Source organism: Sceloporus undulatus, chromosome 6 (genome assembly GCF_019175285.1).
Source record: "Sceloporus undulatus isolate JIND9_A2432 ecotype Alabama chromosome 6, SceUnd_v1.1, whole genome shotgun sequence".
Taxonomy (NCBI): Eukaryota; Metazoa; Chordata; class Lepidosauria; order Squamata; family Phrynosomatidae; genus Sceloporus; species Sceloporus undulatus.
The window spans coordinates 97,557,736-97,582,240 of NC_056527.1; the positions used below are offsets into that span (position 1 = coordinate 97,557,736).

Here is a 24,505-nt window from a genome sequence, read left to right on the forward strand (position 1 = left end):
TTTGGTGGTCTCCCATTCAAGTACTAACAAGGGCTGACCCTACTTAGCTTCCAAGATAAGACAGGATCTGGTGCCTGTAGATTATTTAAGTCCTATTTCAAATCCTTACTTCTCAATCCCATAGAATGCAATAACCTTTTAAAAATATGCCCAAGGTTGGAGTGTACATTAGTATTTGCTGGCTTGTATGTATATTCCCTTTGAAAAGATGAGTATGCAATCCTGCATTTTAAGATTCTGAAGACAAGTTTGAAATGGGGAAGAATGTGTGTGTGAGGAGATCCATTCCTTGAAACCCCATGTTTCCTCTTTCCCAGTAACATTCCTCTCCTTTTTATTAGGGTTCTAGATTCAGCAGTTACTCATAACAAGCACTAGCAGTTCAAGGGATCTGTTAATGCAGAACTTGATTCCCCATCTCTTCTTGTTATAGAGAGGGGAAAATAATATTTCAGAGTGTGGGTAGTTGTACCTGCTTTGTGAGAAGCCTAGGGAAGCCTGGTTAACCAATTGTCACAAACTCCCCACTAAATCTACCTAGACAAGATGCCTCCTTTGAATGTCTATAAGAGAGGGAGTATAGTAGCCATGAATTTCTCTTAGAGACTGCAAGTACTGTTTTTCATCCTTTTCAAAATAGAAATCCTGGACTTCTAGTCATGGTCATCAATGTGTTGAGAGTTGGGTTTCACTAATTCTTGCTGTCTTTGAAAATACCCTCCAAAACCATTCTGGCTCAAAATGCACAGCAAGGCTAAATGACAGTGTATTGAGACACAACTGAAGCAAGGAAAAAGGACCTTGTTTTGATGGTGTGGTTGTTCTAAAAAAAATCTTGCCCTCTCTTCTGTCCTTTATCCTACTGCTTCCTCTTCAGTCCAGTCTATACCACAAAACATTGAGGGGGTGGAAAAAAGTTTAATTAATAATCCAGAATGTTACAATTATAAGGTCACAGCTCTTGGTGGGGCATCAGCTGACTGATTGTCTCTTCATATTCTTTGGTGCTGTTAAAACTCTTCCAGAAAAATTCCATGAATTCCTCCAGTGAAAGCCTTCCATCCTAGAGAGGAAGGGTAAAAAGAGGAACTACAGGTACAACATTTGTCCAAGGATTGGGCCTATCTACATATTGCATAAATGCAGCCCTTAACAGTTTTGATATCAATGGGAAAATAGCACTTGGAGAAGATAATTCCAACCTATTGTCTTATTTCTGCTCCTAGCAGTCCCCTTCAGCTGCTTGCCCCCTATGAGGTTCCACATTAGTGTCTGAAAGGTAAATATGGATTCTGGTACCAAATGGAAGGCAGCAATCTGAAGGCAATGGAGTTTGCTCCTTAGAGAAGCAATCAGAAAAACGCTGGAGGAAATAAACAGGTGCCTTGAAATCCATAGATATAACAGGGTGAACACAAAAATACAGACCAGCCCTTGTGAAATAGATTGAACATTGTGTTGGAAGTAGTAGGTGAGAGATGTTTAATCTCCCTCTTCTTAATTTCTGGAGGTGGGGATATCTTTGTAAGTATGGCAAAGCTTCACAGTGTTTGGGGGAGAGAAGGGATAGGAAGAGCAAGAATGGATCATATAGAAAACCACCCAGGTGTATGCCAGCTATCCTAACTTGTCAGAAAACATAAGCAGGCCCTCACACCAATAAATAAGGAAACCATTTCCTCCTGGAGTGTGCTTCCCCCACCCCCATTTGAAGGAGGATGCTCCAACGCACTTCCCCCATTTGTTCTGATCACAGCTCATCATGCTCCTTTGTCAAATCTTCGCCATAGTTGGTGGCCTGGCTCCCCACAAACATGTTCCAATTGTCCAATATCTCTTCTTTGGTTATTTTTTCATCCTGAGATGGGGAGGGCAGGGCAGAAGGCAAAAAAATAAAAACAGGAAGGGAGGAGAGAAGCACAAAATTACAACCCCAATTACATCCCAAATTATTTATTCCAAATTGTGCAACCCCAATTGTTTTTACCTTGTTAGTTAATTATGTATAAAATAGCAGCATTGGAGTAATTTGGGGTAGCAGGGAGGGTGAAATGTTAAAAAAAGGGGGGGGGGGATCAAGAATTGCTCCCATCCTACTGTTACAACACCCTGCCCACCCAATCACTTCCATACAAAAATAAGGAATCATAGGAGGAGAATTATTTAAAACTTGCATCCTGTGGAGCAGGGAAAGAGACGTGGTCACATGTGGATGATTTTTTTAAAAAGTTAAAATGCATCTTGTTCCCAATGCAACAAAAATAATTTACATGAACTCCAGAACTAGTTTAGATCTCTGCACTCCATTTTTTGTATGGATTGGAGGTCTTTGGAACCTGTAAAACTGCAGCTTCTGCTGGTACATCTTTTGTGTCTTTTCTCATAGTAGCACCGACTGCAGACCTTCTGATGAGTATGGGTCACAGGCTTGTGAGGTTTGATCTTCATCTCATGCCCCTCCTTTTGGAGAGGTAGACCCCAAAAGTACTATGGGATGCTCTCACAGGAAACAGTTATGCCCAAAGTGGCCTAGTGTTTTAGTAGATGGACCATGGACTGATAATATATTCTAAGTCAGGGGGTGATCCTCCAGAAGATTTGGACTTGCAAGTCCCACAGTGCATGGACATGCTGGATGGGGCTTGCCTGTGGATGGATGCAGTGCCTGACCTTCTAAACCACCTACCAACTGGAGTTCTCTGGGTGGTGTACTGTGTATTAAAAATAAAACAATACAATAATAAAACACAGGGACAGCCGAATATAAAATCAGCAGCTTTACACTGACAGATGGAGGCAATAAACGTGGGGAGGCAGATGTTTTACCAACCCTATCTAGGAATATAATGTAATGGCTGCTTAGTAGCCAAGTTTGAAGCCTCTCTCCTTTTGTGTTTTTGAAATGTGCAGTTAGGAAATGGTTAAGATGGTTAGGAAATGGACAGTATGCCACATGGGGCTACTAACAAGTCACAGCCTTGGGCAAAAACATCCACTAGATTTGAAAGTAGGCCCATTACACCTATTTATGTGTACTCATACCCTGCTTTAACTTTTAAAAACTGGAGAATAGTTTTATCCCTGCCAAGAAATACACCTATTCCAGAGGCAAGGAATCCTTAAGAAATCCTGGTTTTGACCTTCCCCTGCTAAAAAGGAGGATATTTTCAGCCGAGGTGCTAAAAATGGCAACACAAGATATGTCCTAATCCTGATGAGTTCATTTAATGGGGAAATTGAAATATTTTCTCTTTGGGATGAAATCTGGGTCTTGTCTGACATCAGGGAGCTGAAAAGGATGTCAAAGCCAGGAATGAATATCATTGCTCTAAATATTCTGTTCCAGAATATCTGGCTGTGTTTACTGATGTGTACCACAGGCAGAATGTGTAAACAGGCAGGAGCTCAACTCAGTAACTAAGCTTGGTCAGACCTGGACCCATAGATAGGACTGGACTATGTGCTATGCTTAGGAAAACAGTTGAGGACAGTAGAGCCATTACTCTGTCAAGGGCCACATTTCCTGAGTGGGACATCTGTCAAGGGCCACCAGTCAAAACATCAAGATCAATCCCTTGTTCTTTTTTTGAATACTCCCACTTTCTTCCCCTTTATTCCCTTTTGGGTCCCCCCTTTTTTCTCTCTGACAACTGCCCACCCCTTCTATTTTCTTATTCCAGTAAGCTGCAGGGTGAGAGACAGGCTGCTCAGTGTTCTCACTAAAGAACTGAACTTTTCACTCACACAGGGCTTGTGTAATGGTTCTGAGGGCCTGTGAAAGAACCTCATGTATTAGCACAGACTTTGGAGGGACAGAGGAGGTCCTAGGGTTGCTTAGCAGCTATAGCCTAGTTTCTGTCTTTCACAGTCCTGGAAAATTGGCTAAGGTCAAGACAGGATGGCCATGACAAGCAACAGCAGGAGGACTAGCTGCATCTGGGGATGATAGGGCACTGCTTTTCCTGAAATGGCTGCTGCATTAATTGATAAGAGCAGCTGAACTGGTGATGCTGCAGAGGGAAGTAAGGTCATCCCCCATTAGTATACTGATGCTGTTTTTAAGACACCCAGCTCTGAAAGAATAGAATCAGGCATGGAGAGGTGGTGAAATGAGGTACTTAATCTCTTCCCTACATTTAATTTTTCTTGTAACAGCACCTTCCCCATAGGGTTTCCCAAAGTATATGTATTGCACAGAACACCCTATAAGGAGCAAGTGCAGTCAATACAAAGCAAAAAGAAAATTGCAGACAAGCAATGGTTAAGCACCCCCTCTCCTGCCATTTCTCCATTCCAAGTTCACCTCTCTCTGAAATAGTTTTGTAAATAAACAGCTCTCCTACAAGAATCACATATGCAATTCCTAAATAGATAGTCCAACCAGGAAAAAAATATATTATTATATATTGCAAAGAATATATTAAAATCTAGGGCTGTCAGAGAGGACCAGATCCCCACAACACTCCCAAATGTGAGGCTAAAGTTATTCCACCAGCGCATGTGTGCCACCATCAAGCTGCCTATTGACTTACAGAGCCCCCCATGAATTTCACCAGTTTTCCCTTAGGCCAGGAATACACAGAGGTGGTTTCTGGCAGTTCCTATTAAATGTAGCCTACAGCACCAGGTAATTAGCTTACAGTTGTAACTGGTTAGACACTGTTAGTTCAGTATGAAGCGGTATATAAATGAAACTGTTTGCTTTAGGTATTAATTTAATCTCCCATCCAAGTACTACTAACCAGAGCTGACCCTGCTTAGCTTCTAAGATCAGACAGGGTCAAGTGCCTTTAAGACATTTAGGCTAGACATTACTAGGAATTTTAAAAATTCAACTCTATTATCCTCGTAACACCAGCAACTAAATCTTGGCCTCCCATGTTCTAATATAGTCTACCTCACATGAAATGTAGCTCTCTTCCTATCAGACAGCATAACATTGGCTGTCTGATGATGGGAGTTATTGTCCAAAACATCTCAGTGGAAGGAGGCCAATGCATCCAAATATGCCTAAAACACTTCCTCCCCCCGCTTCAGAAAATTAAAAAAACAAGCCCAAATATTACTGAATATATTTCTTTTCCAAACCTCTCACTGCATTTCCTTTCCCTTTGTCCAGTTTACCTTATCAACATCTGAGTGGACAAGAAGATGCTTTGATTCCACCTCAGCATGGTCATAGTCTGGTGGCAGGATCCAGTGTCCAATCTCCTCCCGATCCATTTTGCCATCTTTATTAAGATCCCGATGGTCCAAGAATTGTTGACGTTCAGTTATCACCCAGCTAGGTTCTGGCTGTCCCTTTTCAGGAGAATACATATCACCTGGTCATGAGACATAAAATGCCAAGATATGATTGCATATACAGATGTGTGTATATATATGTAAAGGGCATCTTGCCCACCAATCCTAATGATTATAGAAACCAAAGTAGTGTCCTTGGTAATCTGCAGATGAAGTAAGTTGTTACTCAAAGCAGAAATGGAAGTGAAGTTTCTTCTCCTTCTCCCCTTAAGACCTGTAACCCTTTCCCCAGACTAGTCTACTTTCTAGGACAAAGCAAATTAAAAAAAAACAGTGCACCCCCCTTTTTTTCTTACCAAGATATTCATCCACTTCTACAAAACCATCTCCATTCTTATCTATGTCTTCCATGGTTTCCTGGAAAAATAAAATAAGAGGGCAGCTAGCAAAAGTAAGTGGAAGGTTTTGGACTCAACATATTTATATTTTAAGCATGTCAATCACATCATACATCTGTGTGTGAAAAATGTAGCATAGGGATGGCTCTAGACTTACTCAAACCTTGAGCAGAACCCCTGAGATCAGCAGGCTTAATCCAATGGCTAGTCAGAAATAGAACAGACCTCTGAATCAGTAACATAAATACTTATTTTAGAAGTAAGAATGATTCAGTGCCTCTATTCTAGGTGGGACTAACAGATTTGGACAATTGGAACTTAACTGTAACTAACCTAAACCGCATCTGATCTAAGTATGATCCAAATGAAATGCTAGATTTAATCTTTCTTTTTGCATGTTATTTTGTAATGCAGCTATTTGGTTTTGTTCTTATTTTATATATGTATTCTCTCTGTAGTATATTATATTTTCTAACTGATTTACACCAACTGGGTCAGAAGTGCTGTGCAGTTCAAGGGCGGAAGTGAACACATTTGTATTTAGGCATTCTCTTTCTATAGAGATACTGTACTGAAGCATGCAACGCATGAAATCAGGTTTGGTAGAAAGGGGAAATGTCCCTTATCTAGGCTACCAAAACCTAGCTCTTAAGATCATTTTTTATACTACAGCTCCCAGAATTACCTACTCAGTTTGGACCTTGGGGGATTGTGAGAGTTGTAACCCATATAAAATAGCCCAACCTCGCCAAATCTTTCTCTTCACCAAAGAATCCATGACACCAGTCTCACCGTCACCACAATGTCTTTCATATAGTCAAATTCTTCAGGGTGGAGGAAGGCTGTGAACTCCTCTCTTGTAGCACTCATGTCCCCATCTTTGTCAGCTGCCTTGAACCGTCGCTCATCCCGGGCTAACATTTTCCGGTAGGAGTCCTTGTCTTCAATGTCACCAAACTCCTCTCCTAAAGGAAGCAAAGATGAGAATGGCTGTGAGGCCCAGAGTAGACTGAGATCATACAATCAATGGTGAAGTCCCATGAGGCCCTTTTTAGGTCCTGGAAACTACAAACCGGGGAGTAATTTCACCAGTTCTCCCTATCCTAGTTATTTTAGTCCCCAAATAGGCCCTTTTTGTAAAAGGAAATCACCTAGACATTGACACCACTTGACTTCCTCTAGCAACAATGGCCTCTTCTGTGCCTAAAATGGCCAAGGGGGCACCGAATACAAGGCAAATTATCCTCCATTCACCCTAAGAGGTGGGAAGGACATTCAGGGTCATTAATTTTTTTTAACTATCTAGTGTGAGGGCAGAGTGGGGGGTGGCATATGGCCCTCCAACATCTTCTGGTAGTTTACTGTGGGCCCCCAACCCTTGGAAGTTCCCCGCCTTGCATACAAAAGGTGACACCATTACTGTTATCCATCAGTGATACCTTTATTGGCCAACTAAAATGCACAATATACTTATTGCAAGCTTTCGAAGCTCCATGGGCTTCTTCTTCAGGCAAGATGTTACAAACCAAACAGAACGGGGGAAAAACAATTGGAGATGTTAGATGTCTGCATGTTGTTTCAGTCCTTAGTAAAGATGGTATACTGGGGAGGATATATTTTGTGCAAGCAGGCTCCTCCTCCTCCTGGTCATGCGGCAATAGGGAGATTTTAAAAGTCCAGAAAATTTAAAGTCCATTTGAATCTCAACAGGAACCCCTCTTTTGCAATCCAGACTGAAACAACATGCAGGCATCTGACTAACAGCTTCAATTGTTCTTATTTTTTCTCCTGTTTGGTTTGTAACATCTTGCCTGATGAAGAAGCCCATGGAGCTTTGAAAGCTTGCAACAAGTACATTGTGCATTTCAGTTGGCCAATAAAGTTATCACTGATGGGTTTTTGTTTGCATTTGTTAAATGGCCAACACAGCTACCTCTGAATGTTTTCTGTATTGTGAGATACAACATTACTGTTATGCATATCTTTGCTCATTCAGTGATCAGATGCTAGTGGTCCATGGGTTAAATGTAGCCCTTTGACAATCAACAATTGCCTTGTAAGTCATCTGTACCTCTCCAGTTGCTGAAACCTAAGTGTTTGAGACTCAGGCAGCTTTCTCACAGCTGATTCCAGAAGAAGGCAAAATTGCCAGAAACAGAGGCAGAAAGAAACCCATGGTTTCCTTTCTCTCTCAGGGCAGCATGCCAGCCTGAATATTCAGCCAGCTCCCAAAATGCTGGTAAGCAAGCCACAACCAAGTAAGAGGAAGCAGATCAGGTTAAACACTTGTTTCTGTGTCCAACTGCCAACCTTGCTATAAACCTGCTGGCATAAACAGAATGAAAGAGGTGAGTGGTTCTTATCCCCAGATAACTGTACATGTAAAGAGAGTTTAACTTAAACCAGCCAAACTCCTCAAAATCTGTTTAACCTCCCCTTCTAAAGCCTCCCCAAGCACACTCTAATAGACTGTATTCAACCATATGCCAACATTTTGGTTCTCATCCCCTTACCTTGTACTAAATCAGGAGCAGGCAACAGTGAGAGGCTAGCATTCGTTCATTTAGCAAACTGTGTGGGGGGGGGATGCCCCTATCACTACAAAAATCGAACATTTTTGAAGGCATTTTTGCCATGTTTTTAGGCTCCACTAGAATATTTTAGGGCAGGAGAGATCTTTTTTCAAAACATGAAGCGTACAGTAGTCACTTCTGGTTTAATTCCAGTTTTGACAGAGGACTTCCCTGAGCCTAAAATGTCCAAAGGAGGGCCTCAAATGTGGCTAAAATACCCCATGCAGAGGGTATTTGATGGCAATTCTTTAACCAAAGGCTTTCATGGCTGGCATCCATAGTTTTTTGTGGGTGTTTTGGGCTATGTGGTCATGGAAAAATCTTCCTTTGAAGATGCTAGCCACAGATGCAGGTGAAACGTCAGGAAAAAATTATTCTAGAACACAGCCACATAGCTGGAAAAAACCCACAAAAACCTAATTTTTAATCCATTTTTACACCCTTGGGAGGCCCTATGGGCTCAGAAAAAAAGTCCATCCCTACACTACAGAGGCAGCAGAGAACCTCTGGCATTTAATGTGTTTTGGCCTATATCTTCCTTTGGCACCATCCAGCATGATTTAAAATTGTGAGAAGTTGTAACCCCAAAACAGCCAGAGTGCAAAAAATTCCCCAACCTTGCTGAGTATAGACAGTATTTTGCCCCACTGTATCCTCAAAGCTTTTGGATAACTGCTTACTCACAAGTGTTTTTGCATGTATGCTCCTGTCCAGGTATCACCCTTTTCCCTAACAGAACCACAAGAACTAGACTAGAAAGTACATCTCCCAAGCAGCCTATTCTTCCCACACAATCTTCCCTCCCCAATTTTCTTCTTCCATCCACACCTTCATAGTGACCATAAGTCACATTTTTGAACTCCGTCCAGGTGATACGGCCATCGCTATCCTTGTCATAGTCCTTCCAGTTCTTGTTCACATTCTCATAAATATAGCGGTTCTGAGTGTGCTTGATCCAATCCTTCAGTTCAGGCTGCGTCACAAAGCCATCCCCATCCTTGTCGATTCGGTCTACGATTTTCCTGCAGAGAGGATAAAATAAAAAAAATAATATTCAGGCGTATAGTCACCAAGGTATCTCCCAGGCTTAATATATATATTCCTTAAGACAGTGTGAGGAACCTTTGGCCAACAAGATGTTTTGGTAAGGAATTATTGAATTTGTGGTCCAAAATATCTCCATCATGCCATGTAGAAATAATACAGAGCATTGGATGGTATGATTGCCAGGGGCAGAGGTATAGGACACCTACCTACAGAGGGATATTATTCTGCATTATCCGTTCAGCCGTCCTGTGTGGTAGGCTAAGCTAAGAAAGTTTCTCTAAGGCCAACAAAAGAGCTTCAAGGCCAAAAGACAAAGGACTTAAATTCAATGGGATCACTTAAATTATTACAGTTATGTCCCACCTTTCTTCAAAATACCTCCAGGATATCTGTATTTATTTTTCTATCTATTTATTGTTGACATTTCTTCACTTCTTTTTCAGCAGTTAACTCAAAGAAGTTTAGATGGCTCTTTTTCTTTCTGCTTTATTCTCACCACAACCATGCACCACAGGTCAGGCTGAGAGAATAACTGACACCCAGTCAGTTTTACACTTGGGGTAGGGTACAATTTGAATCTAGGGGTGCATCTACATTGTAGAAATAGTGAATTTTGACACCATGACTCCCACCCTACAGAGTCCTGGGATTTGTAGTTTTGTGAGGCACCAGCACTCTTTTGCAGAGGTGACCCAAAGCCTTGCAAAATTACAAACTCCAGGATTCCATAGAATGAAGCCATAACTAAATGGTGTCAAACTACATTATTTTTACAGTGTAGATGCACCCTTGGTGTCTTTAGTCTCAGTCTGACTTGCTAATATCTATACCATTTGAAAGTTATTTTAACTCATGGGATAATTTGAACCCACTCCGAGTCCAACCTTGACAAAGCTCAGTGTACATCAAAGGATTCAAGGGAGCTGTGAAGAAAACTGGAAGGTTTATTCCTTTTGCCGATCTTTCTCTGTATGCACATTTGCATGAGTATGCTAAGCCAAGGCTCCATGAAAGTTACTTTTTTGGATTCCAGTTTCTATAACAACTGCCTATGCTATAGGTAGTACAATGTTCCATGAGAACAAAGTGTATAGTTTGGAATATGCAGCAGAATCTCCCAGAATGTACCCAGAATTGTGTGGTGAGTGTATTGCACAGTAAAGTTATAGATATTTGATGCCACTTAAATTACCATGACTTCATCCTACAGAATTTTAAGATTTGTAATTTTTTGTGGGGTTTGAAATTTTCTCAAGTGCTGCTGTGCTTTAAGTCAAGGAAATGGACTAGAGCTCTCTAGCTGGGAATTCTAAGTGCCTAACCAAAGTACAAAATCAAGGATTCCACAAGATGGAGCCAAGGCTGTTAAAGTTGCATCAAGCTGCTTAGCAAGTTGCATCAAACTGTACCAAAGATGGTGATGAGTTTAACAATAGAACCAATGATTGTATGGCCTACAGCAACCTTTCCATGGTTCTATCTCAGAGATGGCCCCTGTAAACTGTGTAGCCCTTCAGATGTTTATAATCCCAGGTGCCCAATGGTGAGGACTGCTGGGAACTCCAATTCAATGTTTGGAGAGTTGCAACATCCAAACTTCTTTTATGTAGAAAGGACTGACTTGAGACAGACTGTTTTAAACAGAATTTCAAAAGTTACTTTGTGAGCTTCAAGCAATTACCTTTTGGTAGTATCCCAGCCAGCAGGGCCAACTCTACTCCAAAAAGTAATTTCTCCAAGCTTTGGTCACATTAAACCACTGTGTCACTCTGTTTCACTAGTTCTGGGCAGAATATCTCTTTGTCCAGTTAAGTTTTCTGCTCTACTGGGCAGAAAACTTTATGTCTTAAGGAAACTAAAGGTAGGGTGGGCGTAGTTCCAAAAAATCAGAATTCTGGCCTGCTTTAAAGAACAACAAATACATGCTTAGCAGGGGCAAATTGTTCTATTATATCTAACATAGTGCTCTTTGTGGGCACTCAACCAGTCATATCCAAGACTTAACTCCTGAAAAGAACTATTGCTTCTTGCTGATATGATGGAGTTTATGATACAGATGAGCAAGTGTAGCATGTGCAGGATCTATGGTTCTTTTATAATAACAACCCCAGGATCCACCAACTGGAGCCTGGGGCAATATAATAGGTTTACTTTAAGAATTAATGTAAAGGGTATCTCAATTCAGCTCAGGACTTTCTGTTTATTGGCAGAATAAAATTAATGGGTTCTTCCTCTCAGGTATTATTTTTCAGCAACAATACAGGTGTTTTTAACCCATATTGTTTAAAAATGTTGTTAGCCACTTGTGTCCCACTACTAGGAGAAAGGTAGGGCATAAATGAATAAAATAATAATCATGACAACTTAATTTAGGGGTAAAATGTTTTTAAACTGTTGTTATTATCAGTCAATTAGGAGTTGGAACATTTGCTGATCTACTACCAGTCATCTAGCCATAAACCATTACAGCCCAAATCTACTTTCTATCTACAGAAATCTGAGCAGAATGTTTCCCATCTTCCAAATTGTTGTGGTTTCATAAATGGCCGTTAAATTGCAATGTTCTTTAACATTTTCTTATTTTGTTAAGGCAGCTATATCAACACTAATTTGAAGCTGCTTTAAAGATGCAGCGCTAGGGTGACCTTCTTCCTGTGTCAAGAAAATCAGTATTGCTAATTAAGCACATTTATGTAATGCAGGGGTAGGTCAATTGTGCTGATCATGTTGTAGCTGGACTGTAACTCCCATAATCCTTCACTACTACTAATATTTGTAAGGGCTGGTGGGAGTTTTAAGTCAAAATCATCATAAGAGTGTTGTCCATATTTGGTATTTATTGCTGTAATATGCCTTCAATTTGAATCCAACTTATGGTGACTCTTTTTTTAGAGGAAGTATGCCTTTGACCCTGTTAGTCTGTGAGAGTGTGACTGCTCACACATCTAGGAGACCAGAAACTTTGTTTCTCCACAACCTAGAATGCAATATTTTTCACTTAATTGCCAGTGGAACATGCTGCCTCCAAGAGTGGTGGAGTCTCCTTTTTTGGAGGTTTTTTAAACAGAGGCTGGATGGCTATCTGGCAGAGTGCTTTGATTGGGTATCCCTGCATGGCAGAAAGTTGGGACTGGATGGCCCTTGTGGTCTCTTCCAACTTTATGATTTGATTACTTCCATCATTTTCCATTACAATGGTGGGATGCACAAGATTTTCCTCTTACCCAAGGCGCTGTTTGCTCTCTTCAGGAGTCAGCTGGTCGAATGTCTTGGCCTCTTCTTTGCCCAAGAAGGCTTCATGATCATACTGGAAATCTTGGGTGTCGTCGTGGAGGTGGTCACTGAGATCTGGGCTGTGGTGGACCCGATCCTTCTTGTCAGGGGGCGGCTTGGCCAGGACCCACATGATGCATACAGTTAACAGCCAGTAGGAACACAGACTCTTCTGCCAAGTCATTGTGTGCAACTCTGGGGGAAAATAAAGAACATGGTCAGCAAGGAGAGAGGTCCACATGCCTACTCGCAAGTTATTTCACTTTGCTCGAACTAGGACGAAATGTGGCTCTTCTTTCAAGTCAGGGACTTGGCAAGACAATTTAAACCAGACTTCTTGTCAGATCTCAGAAAACTTACTTTTTTGACTCACAATACAGTACTCTTAATCCCCCAGCTAGCCAGGATACTCGTTTTTTTGAAGTTTATAAGTTCTAATCCAAAAATTTAAATTTCCCAAGGTCTGCTTATTTTTCACCGCTGAAATTCTCCAATGATTCACTATCTTTTACAAACTGCAAATCCCAATGCATCTCTACCTATGATCTCCATTCCTCCAGCTCCACCAATCCCAACATATCTGCTCCCTCCCTTGTAAACCCATAGAACTGACTCAAGAAACAACTCAACTCTCTTACTACCTCCAGATCCCTACACCAAACCCACTTTTTCCATTGAGCTTTTGGTACAAGCTTCTAGTTCCCAAGCCTTATTTTGCAAGAAAGATCAAAAAATTGCCTAGTACTTTCCCATTAACTCCTGCCACATCTCTCTCTCTTCTGTTTATTAAATGCTTTAGGGCAGGATCTTTTCCACTGTTTGAAGCACTATGTGTTCTGATGTGCTATATTACAATTAACACTAAATGAACCAACATCAGCAGTATCGAATGATGCAATCATAATGATAATGATGATGATATAATAATAATAGATCTTAATCCATGTGTTAGGAAGTGGACCACTGTCTGTTTCTCCCATTGCTACTAATAAAGCTTGGAGATGTTCCTTTTGGACTACAACTTCCAGAATGCTGCAACTAGTGATCCAAAAAAGTAACATTTTCAAGCTCAGAGTATTACCGATGTTATCCCACTATGTTCTTTTTAAACATGCACTTATTTATTACATTTATATCCCACTCTTTTCTCAAGGAACCCCTATGCAGGCCTTCTTCCCTCAAGAAAATTCATGCTCAGAACACCCCTGTATGGTAGGCTGGGCTGAGATTACACAAGTGGTCCAAGGTTACCCAGTGAGCTTTGTGAATTCAGGGTTGAACCAGGTTCTTCCCAGTCTTAGTTCAGTACTCTTAACCACCCTGCTGGCTCCAAAAGGATTCTGGAAAGACAACCCAAGCAAACCATCTGCTTTCATCCTCAGGTGTCTCTCCCACAACTAAGAACACAGAGTCCACATTTATCTAAGACGTAGTTCCATTACTTTGATTCTGTCCCAGCCTCTCACACACACGCATTCACTTTCAAAGAAGATCAAGAGGTTTTGATCCACCCACCCTTAAGAGAACCTGAGAGTCCTGGCTTCTGATCTTGCACATATTTTAACCCCATGCAACCACCAAACCACCTGAAATCTAAGGATCTCAGACCAATCTGGGGGTGGGCATGGCAGGATGAAAAGAAGGACCTAAAATAAAACCTGCACCTGGTGTTCCAAGGGCAAAACTGGCAAAAATAAGAAACCCGGTAATCCCAGCAGCAGCAGAGAACTAGGCCAGTTCCCAACTGTGCTGCCCAAAATACAGAATGTTCAATTCCTGGAGGCAGCTCAATTAAAGTTGTCCCAAAATCCTTTCAGAAGAAAGCCATTGGGGATCAAAGTGACAGCAGATTCAGAACACTGGCATTACTTCCTGGGTTGCAGGACAAAGCAGAGCCATCTGATGCCAAATTGCTTGGACGACCAGCAAAAGGAGTTTTTCCTGGGTCTCCATCAAAGTATTCCCCCTCACGCTTCTTACCATTGCATTTCCAAACCACCCCGGCAACAACGAAATGTGCAAAACCCAAGCCAACTCCTACTGCTTGCCTCTAAATGGAAGTAAAGTGAACATGCCAAATCCAGAAGAGAGTTTCTGCCCCCACGTGGCAAAAACCCTTTAGAAGCCAGACTTTTAAAAAATGGTTTCTTGGACCACCCCTGTAAACCTTCTCCCTGAAAAAGAGGTTCAAAGAAACGACATACTGAAATTCTCAAAAGGAAGCAGCTGAAGAACTGGCATCCTAGCTCAGAAAATGGACCCTAATGGAGAAACAGGACATGAGGAATACAAATCAAAAGCAATCCTTTGGGCCCATCAAGAATTACTAACCACTCCTATCCTTTGCACAAACCTTTAGACTTTTGGACTTATCCCTAGTAGGGTACCCCTGCTACATTTAGGGTCCCCCCTGATTCCACTGATCAAGGTGTTGTGGAGTTCTGCCCAAGTCCTGTTTTGATGCCATCCTCCCGCTGCCACCACAAGTACCAGAGAACCCGCTCTGCTATTGCAAAACCACTGTGTGCTAAATTTGTGACATGGAAAGACAGAGTCCAGCCATTAGCACATGTTCATTTTGCCAGCCTTCCAAAAGTTGCTTTCTCCAACTCCTTTATAAAGATACAAAGGTGCATCCCTCCAGGGCACAAAAATACACAGCAGTCTTTTCTCCTACCAACCATGATACAGTATAAAGTCTGGCTTAATTCAAAAATATAGCTGTGTTAGTCTGTAGAATCAGTATGTAGAGAGATCTTGTAGCACTTTTGAGACTAAGTGAAAGGGAGAAGTAGGTAGCATAAGCTTCTATAGACTTAAATCTACTTTCCCAGATGCATTTGGACAAATGCATCTGAAGAAGTAGAATTAAGTCTACGAGAGCTCATGTTACCAATTTCTTTCTTTCACTTAGTCTCAAAAGTGCCATAAGACCTCTCTACATAATGAAGTTGTAAGCTTAGAACCCATGAGGATGCTCCCTGAAATACTCAGTTCTCTCCTCTCCATCCAAATCCTGGCTACTGCACTGTCTAAACCCTAAGATTTCCCACAATAATCCCAAAGAACATCACATTTGCACTTGCACAAATTGCACCCCTCATATCTGTTAAGGTGAGACATGATTCACTGTGAACTCATAGTGAACTCATGCATACTCACAGGTTAATTTCTGGAGTCAGAATTGGCTTCCTTTGCCCTTCCTAACTCTGGCTCAGCCATGGAAACCCACTGGATGACCTTGGGCAAGTCACACTCTCTCAGCCTCAGAGGATGGCAACAACAAACCCCCTCTGAACAAAACTTGCCAAGAAAACCCTATGAGAGCTTTGCCTTAGAATCACCAAAGAAGTCAGAAATGCCTTGAAGGCACGTAACAACCAAAACCAGAGAACTGGTGTGCTGCATCAAACTATAGATCCCAGCATTCCATAGCATTGTGCCATGGCCATTAAAGTGGTGTAGAGTCTTGAAGGCACAGAACATACATACAGCCTCTAGTGCAGTGATTCCCATTGGGGGGGAATTTGGGCAAGTCACACTCTCTCAGCTTCAGGGGATGGCAATGCCAAACCCCCTCTGAAAAAACTTGCCAAGAAAACCCTATGATAGGTTCACCTTAAGAAGCAACTTGAAGGCACACAACACCAGCTCCTCTTTGGTGGCAAGATATAGTTTGTTATTACATGCAGTATGTGCAGTATGGACAGATAAACTTACTTATTACTCCTTTCTTCTCCCATGAGATGCTCCATGGATCTCCTAACTCACCCAAAATATCCTCCATCTCCTTTTTTTAATCCTGTCATCCCAAAGCCTGGGAAAGATCCTTCTGAGGACTACATTCCTAGTTCGTTCCTTTTGGAACAGCATGGCCACTCTGGGGCTGCATCCACACTGCAGAAAGAATCCAGTTTGACACCACTTGAACTGTCATCATTAGTAAGACATGCTGAGATTGTACTCTATGCAACCACACTTTCCTGAAAGTGATGTACAGCAGAGAGATCTGATGCATGCATGGGCAGCATTTTTAATGCACTTTAATGCACCACAGACTACCATGCCCAGAATGCCACAGCATGGAGCCAGGGCAGTTAAAGCGGGGTGAAACCGGGTTATTTCTGCACCCCTAGGAAGAGATGTCCCACCAAAGGGAACTTTCCAAAGCCTTGAGTTTCCTTAAAAGGGACCCATCATCCCCAACCCACTGGGAGCCCTCCATTACCTCCTTGCCCAACTTGCAGCACCAGCTCTGCCTCTTGCAAAATCCAAGCTCAAAATGTGGCACTGATTCATCTTCAGCTTCACTAGTGTCTCCCAGGCCACGCCCCTCCTCCTTGCAGGAGCCAATAGGAGGCCGGGAATGGCCGAGGGGCGTGGCCGTGGGGCTCTGGGACCGGCCTTTTCGCGCCACGTTGACACAAAAAAGTTGCATTCATCTTCCTCCCAGCTCTGGGTGGGATCTCCTTTTGGGACCCTCCCTGGACCAACTGCAAGGAGACACCTAACCCTTCCCTTGCTGGCCAACAGCTCTTGTGTGGCCATCGATCCAGGGATGTTGGCAAGCAAGGCACTGAGTTCAAAACCTCCCAAGGATTTGGCTTCACTGGGGAATGACTCTGGTCTTCCAAGTATTTTGGACTTCAGCTCCCAGAATCCCAGACTATTGGCCAAAATGGTTGTGGCTTCTGGGAGCTGGAGTCCAATATACCTGGAGGAACAAATTCTGGGAACCATCTACGTCAGTGATTCCCAAACTCTGATTTTGGACTTCAGCTCTCAGTATCCTAGACTATTGGTCAAAGTGGCTGCGGCTTCTGGGAGCTGGAGTCCAAAACACTCGGAGGACCAGAGTTTGGGGAACACTAATCTACATTTTTGCAGTGCTCTTGTCCTCCTCCTCCTCCTGACCACCACAAAGGAGGACAAGAGCACTGCAAAAATGTATATCACTGTTTCCCAAACTGGTCCTCCAAGTGTTTTGGACTCCAGCTCCCAGAAACCCCAGCCATTTTGGTCAATAGTCTTTGAATTGCAAATGAACATTAAGTTTCCTTGAATTTGAAAATCTATCAGTGACTGCATGGTCAAAGGGGGAGGTGCCAGCCTGCAAATAACCCTCCCTAACATCTGAAACATCTAAGACCAGAAACAGATAGTGCAGGCCTATGACTTGCATCTTCCATTTCTTTCTCCTGTTTGCCTGATGAAGAAGCCAGTGTGACTTCGAAAGCTTGATGTACATGTAATTGTGCATTTTGGTTGGCCCCATAAAGGTATCATTGTTTGAATATGATTGGATTTGCTACATGGCCAACACGGCTACCCCTAGATGTTTTTATTTATTCTCCCCATTTGTGTTATACAGCATGTGAGTTGGTTAAGTTCCCTCTTCCCTCTACAAAACTTCTCAGCCGCCTTGCTTGTAACTTTTTCTTTTCAGGCTAGGGAGATGCTCACCCCTTTCCAAGTACAGAAGGGGGTAGCTTGACTAGTATAAGAGCACAGAGCCCTGCAGGAGTGGATTAAGAGATTATCTAGCCCAGTATCCTGATGCCCAGTTTCCTGTTGCACAGTGGCTCACTAAACATCTCAGCAGAAAAGCCACAAGTAGATCATGAGGAGAAAGAAATGGCCCCCTTCCTGTCATCATAAATTGGAAATGACTTGAAGGCACACAGCAACAACCTGGATAATGGATTTGGGCTGGAATTTGTGGATATCTATTATTTTTGGATAACAGAGAGAGACCTCTTCCACAAGATCTGAGAGGAAATTTAAACCAATGTAAATCATTTAAACCAAAATGCGGCTACTATAGAAAGGCTACAAAACATATCCATTAAGGAAGCAATAACAACATTATATCTATAACAATTTGCTGATTTTGAAATCCCTTTCTTGAATAGATGCTGTGGCAACCAATATAACCCCAAAGAGCAATTTCTGCTGTATAAAATGTGGTTAGAGATTTATAGTCATAGCCGTCACAGATGTTAAATCCAATGGCCATTGATTAATCAGAACTGGATATTCCAGTTCTGTATTCCATTCTTGCTGTAAATCTCTAATATCATATTTATTTATAGACAACAGAAATTTATATATAAAAATTGTTTAACTATCTGTTTAACTTGTACCCTGAACATAACAAATGTAGAATTCAAAGATATAGCCGTGTTAGTCAGTAGAATCAGTACGCAGAGAGATCTTGTAGCACCCTTAAATCTAACTGAAAGAAAGAAATTGGCAGCATGAGCTTTCATAGACTTCATCTGAGGAAGTAGAGTGAACTCTATGAAAGCTCATGCTGCCAATTTCTTTCTTTCAGTTAGTCTTAAAGAGTCTACAAGATAACATACATGGATTACACTCTGAGGAAGGAGCTGTGAAAACTGGAGGAAGAAACACCAACAGTTTAAGATATGCAGATGCCATTACATTAAGAGCAGAAAATAGCAAAGACTTGGAATTACTGATGAAAGTGCAAAGCAGTGTGTTACACATTAAGAAAGCAATAATAATGATGATAGATGATTTACATACTGTACTGATAAGTTTAAAGATGTTGAGGTAGTCAAAGATTTTCTATAGACCTTGGCTCAGTCATCAATCAAAATGGAAACTATAGTCAAGAAATTAGAAGAAGACTAGGACTTGGAAGTGCAGCCATGAAGGAACTAGACAAGTTCCTCCAGTATAAAAAAATTAAATACTGTACCAAATTAGAAATGTCCATGGCAGTGTATTTCTAATTTCTATGTATGGTTGTGAAAGCTTGATAGTTAAGGAATCTCATAGGAAGACACTAAACTCATTTGAAATGTGGTGTTGGAGGAGAGTTCTGTAGATATCATGGGCTGCCAAAAAGACAAATAAATGGGTCTTATAGCATAGCAAACCTGAACTCTCCCTGGAAACCAAGTTAACTAACATGAGATCATTGTATGTTGGACATACCATGAGAAGACATGTCTCACTAGAATAAACAATAACGCTTGCCAAGATAGGAAGCAGTTAGAAAAGAGGAAGACCATATTAGAGGTGAATAGATTCAATCAAGGAAGCCCCAGCGCTCAGTTTGCAAGACTATAAATCAAAGTTGACTTGACAGCAGTTAACAAAAACTCCCAGACTTCTAATGTGGGCCAGATTGGCTCTCAGATTCCCCTTCCCTATTGCCTCTTAGCTATAATCCTCACAATGGGGTAGATGAATGGATTTTCCCAGAGTTGATACAGTGTGCCCACGTTATATGCGCGTGCATTTTACAGACTAACTAGGCATTGTCTTGGAATATTTTTCTTAATGACAGGGATAGCTCAAAACAATATACAGTCGTCCCTTATGCGGGGGATCTGTTCTGGACCCCCTCCTCCCACATAAGGGAAAAAACGCAGATGCTCAAGCTCCATTCAAATTAATGGCGCGCGCCGGAAGAAAACAATGGCGCACGTTCCCGCGGTGTGCACCTCACGTGCTGCCACCGCCGCGCCGTGGGCACGAGCCCCATTCGGAATGGATCCCCCGCATAAGGGAAGGGATGACTGTATATTGTTTTGAGCTATCCCTGTCATTAAGAAAAATATTCCAAGACAATGCCTGGTTAGTCTGTTTTAACATGAGTATAAAGAAATTGTGTTGTGCCTTTGAGACTGGGAAAAAGAAACTTCCAGCACAAGCTTTTGTGGATTTCAGTCCACTTCATAGGAGTGAAGCCTCTCCAGAGAGATGTATATATACATTCCACAGAGAAGGGAAGTGTGAATTACAGTGGGTATGACAGGTAGTTAACAACAACAAATGATGGTGAGGTGGTGAGATTAATCTCAAGGATAATGGTAAAGAGTAGTTAAAAAGGCAAATGTGACAGACAGGTTTTACATACATGATGGGGTAGAATGTGAAAACTGGAGGAAGTTCTTGCTATTGTGTGCTGATAAGGGTAAAGGACCAGTAAAGTGTTGCAATACAGTTGGCATTAGAATCCTACTTTAGTACATGAATGCTTCAGTTAACCTGGATATTATTTCTTTAACTGAAAATGTGATACCAGAGGTTGAAAAGAACAGGGATAGGTTCCTGCACCAGAATCAGGGAGAACAGTTTAGCTTCTTTAGCTGCAGTGGGGAACCTCTAGCCATAGGTTACATGCAGACCTCAGTCTACATCACCCAGCACATGCATCTGGACATTTCCCAGACCATGAAAATTTTGTCTTGCCACTATTAGGCCTGCCTGGAAGAAGACAAGCCCTCCCTTCAGCCACCTTCTTGAGGGAGAGAGATTGTATTGTATTGCATTTTTGTACTGTACACCGCTATGATCATTGCGGAATAGCGGTCTATAAATAAAATGTATTATTATTATTATTATTATTATTATTATTATTATTATTATTACCTATTCCATCTTGCTCTGACCCTCAACTACAAAGACATTAGAGGGAAATTTGTGCAAGTTGAGAAAAGAGAATGCATAGCTAGCTGCAATTTATATCATCATTACCTTCATCACATGCTAACTATAGATATAATTAAAATCTCTTTTAGACTATGATAGAAAAATATTATGTATGTATAATGTATATGTATAATCACCTCTCTTTTATTGTTCCATCTTTTTCTTTCCATATATACAAGAGCATTTTGGAATGCAACATTAATATGAATATTATGGGAAATTATTGATATTTATCAAGCGGAGTGCAGCATGTCCCTGTGCAACATAAGCTTTTGGTATAAAACAGGCTAGAAATATGCAAGATGCTCCAGTAAGGTTAAAAAACAAAATTTACTTTATTGTTGCAAGAAATCCATCCAAAATTGGAAAGTAGATAGTTAACAGAAAATTACCGATACTTCCCCTAATACTGGCTGTCATGTAGTTTAATAATCTTGGCTTTCAGGGAGATTTCCAGCTTGATCCATTCTAGGACCCATTTGTTTTTCTTTCTGTCTGTCCACGGTATCTTCAGCACTCTTCTCCAGCACCACATTTCACCACATGAATTGGATATAATGGGGTTTGTGCTCGCGGCACAACCTTGTGCACACACCATGGGCATGTGTGCCATTCTCCCTTTTGCTGCGCGGCTTCAGCATATGGCACGGGTGCACTGTAAATGGATTTTAGCTGTGTGTATACAGTCGGCCCTTCTTATACACGGATTTTTTATACACGGATTCAAGCATACACGGTTTGAAAATGTTACAAAAAAGTATAAATTTACCTTGATTTTCCATTTTTTATAATGGACATCATTTTGCTATGTCATTATATGTAATGGGACTTGAGCATACACGGATTTTGTTATGCACGGGAGATCTTGGAACCAAACCCCAGCATATAACAAGGATCCACTGTAATATTGCAATTTAAAGTTATAATTTTAATTTTGCTAGTTGTTTATGTCGCAACTATTACAATTATATTCAATAATATACAGGGATTACAATTAATGAGTAACATTAGTAAAAAAAACATTAAGGATTCTTCATGGTGTAATTTGGGTGGAGGTCAAGGCGGGGGGGATGAAAACACAAGTTACTGCATCGGGTGACCCCAAACCTAGTGACGCCACTGCATAGTGACAAAAATACAATGATTTGGATGATTCTAACTTTAGTGCTCAGTTGTGCATTGGGCTCTTGATATTTGTGGGCTTGCCATCCATGAATTGAAACAGCTGTGGACAGCAAACCCCACTGAATTCAATGGGTGTGCTTGTCGCACCTGCCATTAAGCAGGATGAGACTTGAGGGCCTTTTTTTTTATCCAAGGGGGCGTCTGGAATGGATCTTCCATGGATATGAAGGGTGGACTGTATATCTACTCTTTAGAATCTTGTCTAGTTCTTGCATTGTTGCCCTTCCCATTCCTAATCTTCTTGTTTCTTGACTGTAGTCTCCTTCCTAATCAATGTTTGATCCACCATATTAAAAAGACACTCTGTGATTTCTTAGTTGATTTTAAGATAGAGTTTTGGAGGACTTCAGTATTTCAGATTGTCAATTGTCCATTGCTCATACCTGATACACCCACTGCTGCCAGACACTTTGGGGTCATTCAGACATTGTTTTTTTAAATGCGATGATGTAAATCATCTCACTCATTCATTCTGGGCTTGTCATTTACACTACTGAACCACATCTATCTGCATTGATGAACATCTCTGTGAGTTCAGTTGTTCACATGTGCAAGCATTTGGATAAAGATGGAGACAGCGTTGCGAATGGATTCGGTACCCTTTTTTTGGTATGCAGTGTTTTATCCTGGGTCTGTTCAGGACTGTTTGCATCAGTTATTCACACTACCAATTATGCGGATCTTTTTTCAAAACCTTGGGAAAACCCCGATATCAATTATCCCAGATTAAGTGGGTTATTGACACCCTCCCAAACTTAATCAGGTACATTTGGGATGCATGTGAACAATGGAGATTTAACCCAGATTCATCCTGGATTATTTTCACAGTGTGAATAACCCCTTTGATAGCAGCCCACCCTTTTGTCATATCACTCAGTTTAGCATCATTGCTCAATTTTTCCTTGTAGCACCACTGGCTTCCACAAGATGTCAGCCTAGCACCACCTCCCCACCCCCAAACTCAGCCACTGAGCTTGTGTATGTGGGTGAGTTGTCTTTGCACCTCTCTAATCCAGCTCCACTTTGTTTGTGCGCCTCCACTTTTGTTGTTGTTATTGTTAATTGCTCTCAAGTCTATCTCAATTCATGGCGACCCTGTGGATGAGACGTCTCCAAGACTCCCTGTCCTTCACAGCTCTTCTTAGTTCCTGCAAATTCATACCTGTATGACCTCTAGCATGCGGCCTTCCTTTCTTTCTACTTCCATCCACCTTTCCTAGCATTATTGTTTTTTCCAATGAGTCGTCGTGCCTTCTCATGATGTGGTCAGCGTATGACAGACTTTTGTTTTGTTTTGCCATATTGGCTTCCAGGGACATTTCTGGTTTGAACTGTTCCAGGACCCATTTGTTTGTCTTCTTAGCTGTCCATGGTATCCTCAACAGTCTTCTCCATCACCACATTTCAAATGAATTGATTTTCTTCTTATCTATTTCTTAACTGTCCAGCTGTCACATGCATATGAGGTAATAGGGAATACAATAAATAGGGAATTAAAGACTCCACTTTACATCTACCAAAAAAATGATATGCCCATGAAATTTTCTCATTATATCTTCAAAGTACAACAGTCTCAGCTTAGTCAACTTGGCTTCTAGGTAGAGGAGATGATTGATGATGATGATGATGATGATGATGATTTTTGGTAGTTCATAGTATCCACAGCATTATCCTCTAGCATCACATTTCAAATGAGTTGAGCTTTCATCACTGTCCAGCTTTCACAATCATACCTAGAAATCAGAAATACAGTGGCATGGATAATATTGACTTTGGTATTCCCCTGAGGCTGAGAGCTTTACATTTGAGGATCTTGTCTACTTCTTTCTTACCTGCCTTTCCAAATCTCAGACTGCCCCAAAGGAGCGGTCTGCCGCCGCCCCTTTACTGAACGGATTGGGGCCGTGGCAACCTCACGCCATGGCCCCAACCTGGCCTCTGGAGAGTGCAAAAAAGAGAAACAAATAGCGGCTCCTTCATGTGCCCTCCAAGGGGCGCCATGGCTGTGGCAGCGCAGCTTTATGACACCCCTTCAGTGCTGCATCATGTGGATACAGCACCGGAGGGACATCATCATGGCATGCGCCATAAAGACCGGCACATGCCAAAATACAATCCGCCAATACACTCAGGTCCTCTGGGAGGAATTTACTATAGCCCTTAAAAACCAGGTTGACAGCGACCTCCCAGAGGACATTTTCTGCAGCCGCTCCCAATTTATGGAATGGCCTGCCAGATGAAATCTGTCAAATTACCAATCTAGAGAGCTTTTAAAAAGACATTAAGATGGATCTCTTCCGGCAGGCCTTCCCGGAATAA

At 41.6% G+C, this 24,505-nt stretch overlaps 2 protein-coding genes across 6 annotated transcripts in view; one reads left to right on the plus strand and one right to left on the minus strand.

Moving 5' to 3' along the window:
* Positions 1-898: 898 nt before the first annotated feature.
* Positions 899-16,867, minus strand: RCN3 (reticulocalbin 3). 5 transcript variants are annotated; one of them, XM_042476648.1, is made up of 7 exons: positions 16,764-16,867; positions 12,487-12,730; positions 9,044-9,237; positions 6,435-6,607; positions 5,601-5,661; positions 5,125-5,324; positions 899-1,063 (listed from the first exon to the last, which is right to left on the minus strand). In XM_042476648.1, exons 2-7 carry the CDS (start codon positions 12,717-12,719, stop codon positions 953-955), a joined length of 972 nt encoding a protein of 323 aa, XP_042332582.1. In that variant the 5' UTR covers positions 12,720-12,730; positions 16,764-16,867; the 3' UTR covers positions 899-952. The 5 variants fall into 5 exon arrangements, with proteins under 5 accessions (XP_042332582.1, XP_042332584.1, XP_042332580.1 ...); XM_042476650.1 differs by lacking the exon at positions 16,764-16,867 and adding an exon at positions 14,889-15,009; XM_042476646.1 differs by lacking the exon at positions 16,764-16,867 and adding an exon at positions 14,740-14,791.
* Positions 16,868-17,656: 789 nt separating this feature from the next.
* LOC121932549 (paired box protein Pax-6-like) overlaps positions 17,657-24,505 on the plus strand; it is a 58,037-nt gene continuing 51,188 nt past the window's right edge. Inside the window, exon 1 of the mRNA XM_042471228.1 lies at positions 17,657-17,777. The gene's annotated coding sequence lies outside the window, so the exon portion shown is untranslated. The remainder of the gene's footprint in view (positions 17,778-24,505) is intronic.

Excerpts from the sequence above, each read along its gene's own strand:
- RCN3 (XM_042476646.1), bottom strand. The coding sequence starts at position 14,776 with ATGCCAGTTCTTCAGCTGCTTCCTTTTGAGAATTTCA. Across the intron at positions 5,662-6,434 it reads TGAAAGACATTGTGGTGACG|GAAACCATGGAAGACATAGA; the intron begins GTGAGACTGGTG and ends TTATTTTTCCAG. Across the intron at positions 5,325-5,600 it reads AGAAGTGGATGAATATCTTG|GTGATATGTATTCTCCTGAA; the intron begins GTAAGAAAAAAA and ends TCTCATGACCAG.